We start from the raw sequence: 6,502 nt of genomic DNA on the forward strand, positions 1-6,502 counted from the left end.
AACTGGGAGCCAGAATTCCTCTTCTGATCACTATTTCAGTCACTTAACATTTGGACTGGCATAACCACACTAGAAAAAAAGCTGTTGGGAACAGCTGTAGAGCATCAGTTAAGAGGTCTGTTCCACATCTGGTTTCTTTGGCCACACTGACTGAACAAAAGCTTGAAATTAAGGAATCTTGAGTCTCAGCAAGCTATTTCTTTACTTAAGTTGAAATCTGGAAGAGGTTGATCCCTAGTCCTTAGAAAAGTCTTACTCCAAGGGTCCAGATCAGGTTCTCAGTAATTACTCCCATCTTTCTTTGTACATCTCAATAGCAAAGGGGTATGGAAGAGGAGCAAGTAAAGCCACAAAACAGGAGCAGAGACAAGTAGTAACGTTATTACAGTGTGACAGGCACAAAGATGCTATGATAAGAACTTCTAAAACCACATGAGAGAAGCCAGTTTATAGGTTATTGCGCTGAATGTTAAAACGTCAACTGTGACTAAAAGTTAAAAGGCTGTAATTCACAAATATAGAGTGCCTTTACTTTAAATGGAGGGTGAAAGTAAGGTACACTAACAAGATCAAAGTAGATTCTGATATCATAAATATGTTTGTAGGAAAGCAGCCATTTACAAATGCACATAATAATATATAATAACATTATAAATATTCACATTGCAATGAGTTTAACCTATTCTAAAATCTTCCAGGGCCATTTATCTTACTTTTTGCTGGAACACTAGCATGAAACTATAAACTTCTAAAGTCTTTGCTCATAGACTGTTATACAAAATGGATTTTTGAGCTTAGTTTCACAGAACTAAGCAATGTGATTTTTTTTCCCCATTAAAATCTATAGAAACTGGGTACAGCCCTGAACTGAATGGAAAATTATATTTTACGTACAGCATTAACACCTGTTTAATGATCATGCAAGACATAAAATAGGAAGATTTGATTTCCAGTTTAAAAAAAAAATAAAAAAAATGGAGACCATCATCACAGGTATAATCCCAATGACTTCAAGAATTTGGTCCCACCCTCCTTGCTTCTCTTTTTCTAGAATTCACTTATATAAACCTGATATTATATAAACTCAACGTGCGTTTATGTAGGGTGAGGCCAATCCACAAGAACCCTGTTGCAAAGTCAGTCGGGGAGGCTCCGTTCAGCACCCTCCTTCCAGACAAACAACACACCCAGCCCCGGAGACGGAGAGCACCGGAGAGGCCCGGCCCTGGGTGAGGGGTGGGGGAAGTTCAGGACCGCGGACAGGGGCTGGGGCGGGCACCGGGCGGGAAAGGCCGGCACCGGCGCCGCGGGGAGAACCGGCCCCCGGGCCCGACCCGGGTAACGGGCTTGTTGCACATCGGGCAGCGAAATTGGTAAGAGGCAGGGCAAGGAAAGGGAAGGGAATTACCCTAGCCTTGGCAGATGCACAGGGAGGTAGAGCCGTCACTATCCAGAATACTGAATCCCCTGGCAATCAATTGAAATCTATTATTTCGCCCCTCTTTCCCCTTTCCATAAAATTAGGAAAAAAAAAAAAATCCAGAAGAAAAATAAGAGAGGGAAAATAGACTGAAACAGACCTCCTCAATCCATGACTATTTAATGAAGCCAAATGATAGTTGTAGAGGTTAATAATCAGCAGAGTAATGGCTGGCAAATACATAATGCCCCAAAGGTTTGAAAAATTCAACAAGAATATCTTTCTCCAGAAAGACAAGCTTACAGAGCCCATCAGCCCTGGGGAGAGCTTCCCTGGCTACTAGCTGAGCTGTGGGGCACTCCAGCCCTGTAAAGCACACACACACACAGAGAAAACAGAAACGCTGTCTGCAAATCTCTCCCCTCCCTACACACAGAAACTACCCGTGCTCCGGATCCGTGCAAAGGGAGGGAAGGGGAGAGGGCGCAGCCCGCTGGAACCGAGGGCCGCCGTTATTATTAGAAACCACCGGAGTGGGAAAAGCTGGAGAGTGCCGGCTGCATCCTGCTGTCCACACTCCTGCAGCCGCCCCCTTTCCTCCCTCAACCAGCAAAATGCAACGCCTGCTCCCGATGCAGCGGGCCCGGATGGCGTTGCCGCTCGCCCCCCGCCCCACCGCGAGGAGACGGAGAAGGGGGGAAGGGAGGAGCGGGAGAAGGGAGATTTTCCGTGCATGCCTTTGCATGGGAGGCGGCTCCGCGCCGGCGAGGTTCCCTCTGGGCAGCCCCTGCGCCCTTGACATGACAGCGGCGATCTGCCTCCTCTCCTCCTCGCTCAGCTGGCTCAGGTCCGCCTCCACCCCGGCCGGGACCAGGCGCTGCAAAGGGGCCGTGGGGCCGCCGCCATCCCCGGCCGCCGCCGCCCCTTCGGGGAAGGCGCCCAGCCCTTCGCCTCCTTCCAGGCTCGCCTCGTTGCCCATGGCCGCCGCTGCCGCTCCCCGCTCGCCTCCTCTCCCCTCGGGCGCAGACCGGGCGGGGGGGCGGCTCGCCGCCGAGCAGCCCCGCTCCCCAGCGGGAGGAGCGGAGAGCGCTCAGGGCTCTGCGGTGGCCACCACGGCCCCGCACGGCAGCGGCGGCAGCAGCAGCAGCAGCAGCAACAGCAGCGTCGGGGCCGGGCTCGCTAGCTGCCGCCGCGGCTACCGGGCAAGTGCGGCGGCGTCGCCGCCAACCGGGCACCGTGAACACCAACCCCCCCACCCCTCCGCAAGCTCCCTCCCCGCCGCCGTCTCGGTGCACGGTCGCCCACACCGCTCCGGGCACCCGGAGCATCGGAGGCGGGCGGCGGGGAGCCGGCGCCCATCCCTGGGGATGCTGCCTCCCGTTCCCCTTCCCTCAGCAAACACGGATGCGCTCGCAAGCAGGCAGAGCTAGAAGAAGCCTGGCTCCCCCACAGCACGAAGTAAGTGAGGTTGGAAGGCACAGCTGAAGGACATCATCCAAGCAACTTCCCCCTTGCCCCCCTGCAAAGCAGGGCCAACGAGGTCAGGTTGCTCAGGGCCATGCACAGCTGAGTTTTGAAAGTCTCTACGGGTGGAGATTTCACTGCCTCACTGGGCTTCTCTCCCAGTATTTGACTGCCCTCATGGTGACTGGTTCCAGCATGTCAGTGTCGTTCCAGGATTGGTGAGCCCCAAACTGTACACATTGTTCCTAATGCAGTCTCACAACTGTTGAGAAGAATCACCTTCTTTAACCTGCTGGCTGCACTTGACGTAGCACCTCCCAGTCTGCCATTGGCATTCATCACAACAGCATACTGCTGAAACGTGTTCACCTCCTCGCCCACCAAGACCTTTTCTGTAAAGCTGTTTTTGGGGCAGCCTGGCTTGGTGTATGGAGTTATTCCTTTCCAGACCCTACCCTTGCCATTGTTCACCTTCAGGAGGCTCCTGCCTGTCAGCAGCCCTGCAAGCAGCAGCCCTGCCCTTCAGAGTATCTACCATTCTCTGAGCTGGCATCATTCACAGTCTTACTGAGGGTGTCATCCAGGCCTTTGCCCACATCGTTAACAGAGACATTAAATATTATTAGTCAGAAAGGCACATCCAGTAACATGCCATCCAGTTGAACTTGAAACAGCCACAAACCATTTGAGCCTGACAGTTCCTTCTATTTTTCACGCACTGTACAGGTCTAGCTAATTTGGCTGGAAGGGTATTATAGTTGATAGTGCTGAAAACCTTATGGAGTGTGATTTGCCTGGGGTAAACATATGCTGTCTGTTTCCAATAACCTTCCTGTCCTTGGTCTGCTTGGACACGGCTTCCAGGAGGATTTGCTCTGTAACCTTCCCAGGAAGGGTACGAGCCACAGTAGCCTAACTGCCCTGTAGTTCTCTTGTGGATCCCCTTTTCTGAAGACAGGTGTAGTGCTTGCCTTTTTCTGCTCATGAGGGAACTTCCCCAATGACCTTCTGAAGATGACAGAGTGACTTTGTAATAGTATCAGCCAACTCCCTCAGCACCCTTTGATCCACTCCATCTAGTCCCATGATCTTCTGCATATCCAACTGGTTTAAGCGCTCCCTAAGTCTGTCTTAATCTACTACAGGTACTGTTTCACTCCCACACATTTTTCTGCTAGGTTCAGGGACCTGGGAGACCAGCGGACAAACCTTACCCATAAAAGCCATGACAAAGAGCCATTAAGTACCTTGGCCTTTCTATGTCCTTTGCCACTAGTTTTCCTGCCTCATTGATCAGGTGTCATTTTTTTCCAAATCTTCCCTAGAGATCTTATTAAATTATGGCTGTATTTTGAATATTCCAATGTGTGGGTTAAACAGCTAGATCTTCACAAATATCAGTTGCTTTAGCTACAGGGAGGTGATAGCATTTGGTGTTCTTGCTTGTCTCCTGTAGCACCATTACTATCTTTCTCCAGACACAGCTGCATGCAAATCAGCCCGGAAAATGACCTACATAAACATGGCATCCAAATATTTATAGTAGTCTGATATTGTAACAATCAGAGACCATTTTTTCCAGTAGTGGTTCACAATAAATGATGACACTAGTAGCAGTTGGGGGCTTCCTACTTTCCTCTCAAGTGACTTTAAGTTGCACATCAAAAGAACAGCTCAGCAGAGAACATAGTAAAGCACAGAGGGAAAATCCTCTAAATGGAGTAGCATGACAGGAGTGTGAGTGGATGCCTATTCACACGATGTTCTAGGTAAAGACATCAGAGGGGCCTGTGGAAGAGGTGACACACAACACAGTCACACCTGAACGAAGGTGGATCCACTTGGCATGTGAAGTCAAGACACAAATTTCAGTTAAGGGTTTTAGAGGGATGCAAATACACATCCCTATTCATTTAGCACAAGTGAACATCACGTGCTTAGGTATGAGCAGATGTGCAAAGTGCTGCCGCACAGAAGAAGGCAAATGCACAACAAAGACAGAGGAAGAGGGATTTAATTAGTGAAAGCATTCAGTTTTCTGATACATACTAATGTAAGCATTCATATGCACTTATACTTCAATATTCTGTGGAGGGTGGTATTCCTGTCTTTCAGCTGGGTAGTCTGGAAGTTCATTTAGTTCCCAAATGCAATTTTTCTAAACAAACCAACTCCCTATGTTTCTTTATTCAAAGTCAAAATAAGTAATAAAAGCCTTTTACTCAGACCTAGAAGTCATCTTATGTTTAAAAACAGATGGCATATGTCAATTGACCTGGACAGGCTGGAGTGTTGGGCAGAGATGAACCTGATGAAATTCATCAACGCCAAGCGTAAGGTGCTGCACCTGGGGCAGAATAACCCAAGCACCAGTACAGGTTGGGGGCTGACCTGCTGGAGATCAGCTCTAAGAAAAAAGACCTGGGAGTCCTGGTGGACAACAGGATGCCCATGAGCCAGCAATGTGCCCTTGTGGCCAAGAAGGCCAATGGCATCAGAATGGAGTGCATCAGGAAGAATATGACCAGAAGGTTGAAGGAGGTTACCCTTCCCCTCTACTCTGCCCTGGTGAGGCCCCATCTGGAGTAATGTGTCCAGTTCTGGGCTCCCCAGTTCAAGAATCATAGAATCATAGGTTAGGGTTGGAAGGGACCTCAAAGATCATCGAGTTCCAACCCCCCCGCCATGGGCAGGGACACCTCCCACTAGACCAGGTTGCTCCAGGCCCCATCCAGCCTGGCCCTGAACACTTCGAGGGATGGGGCATCCACAACAGGAGGACAGGCAACTGCTGAAGAGGGTACAGCAGAGGACTACAAAGATGATTCGGAGCCTGGAGCATCTCTCTTATGAGGAAAGGCTGAGGGACTTGGGTCTTTTTAGTCTGAAGAAAAGACTGAGGGGGGATCTGCTCAACACCTATAAATACTTAAAGGGTGGGTGTCAAGAGGATGGGCCAGTCTTTTTTCAGTGGTGCCCAGTGACAGGACAAGAGGAAATGGGCACAAACTTGAACATAATGAGTTCCACCTAAACATGAGGAGGAACTTCTTTACTTTGAGGGTGGCAGAACACTGGAAGAGGCTAGCCACAGAGGTGGTGGAGCCTCCATCTCTGGAGACATTCAAAACCCACCTGGACACGTTCCTGTGCAACCTGCTCTAGGTGGACCTGCTTTGGCAGGGGCGCTGGACTAGATGATCTCCAGAAGTCCCTTCCAACTCCATATCAATCTGTGATTCTGTGATTTTGTGATATAGATACAGACAAAACTACTGAGATCAAAACACATTAAATTCACTCAATGAAACAAAACTAGTGAAATAGCAATTTTGCTAGTGCTTACTGATCAAAACTATAAACACTGTTCCTATTTCAGTGTTAACATGTCCAGGGATAGAAGACGGGAGGAAAGTGACATATGAGGCCTAAGGAAGAAAGCTGAACCCAAGTGGAGGCACAGGATGAGAAACTACCTTTGGTGAGAAGTTCACTATTGGCTTCACTGAGCTAAGAATGTCACCTTATAATGATTATGATTTCAAATATATTCTGGATTTTTGTGGAAATGGGCTCTTTTCACAGTTCTGTGACATTTATTTTTCCTATGAAATCAAT

The 6,502-nt window shown here is 49.0% G+C and overlaps 1 protein-coding gene across 1 annotated transcript in view; it reads right to left on the reverse strand.

The window, feature by feature from the left end:
• Positions 1–2,522, reverse strand: part of PCLO (piccolo presynaptic cytomatrix protein) — a 385,413-nt gene extending 382,891 nt beyond the window's left edge. Inside the window, exon 1 of the mRNA XM_014963376.1 lies at positions 2,158–2,522. Within this exon, the coding sequence (XP_014818862.1) occupies positions 2,158–2,399 (242 nt within the window). The 5' untranslated portion in view covers positions 2,400–2,522. The remainder of the gene's footprint in view (positions 1–2,157) is intronic.
• Between the last annotated feature and the right edge of the window lie 3,980 nt (positions 2,523–6,502).

This window comes from Calidris pugnax, unplaced genomic scaffold (genome assembly GCF_001431845.1).
Source record: "Calidris pugnax isolate Ruff unplaced genomic scaffold, ASM143184v1 scaffold44, whole genome shotgun sequence".
Taxonomy (NCBI): Eukaryota; Metazoa; Chordata; class Aves; order Charadriiformes; family Scolopacidae; genus Calidris; species Calidris pugnax.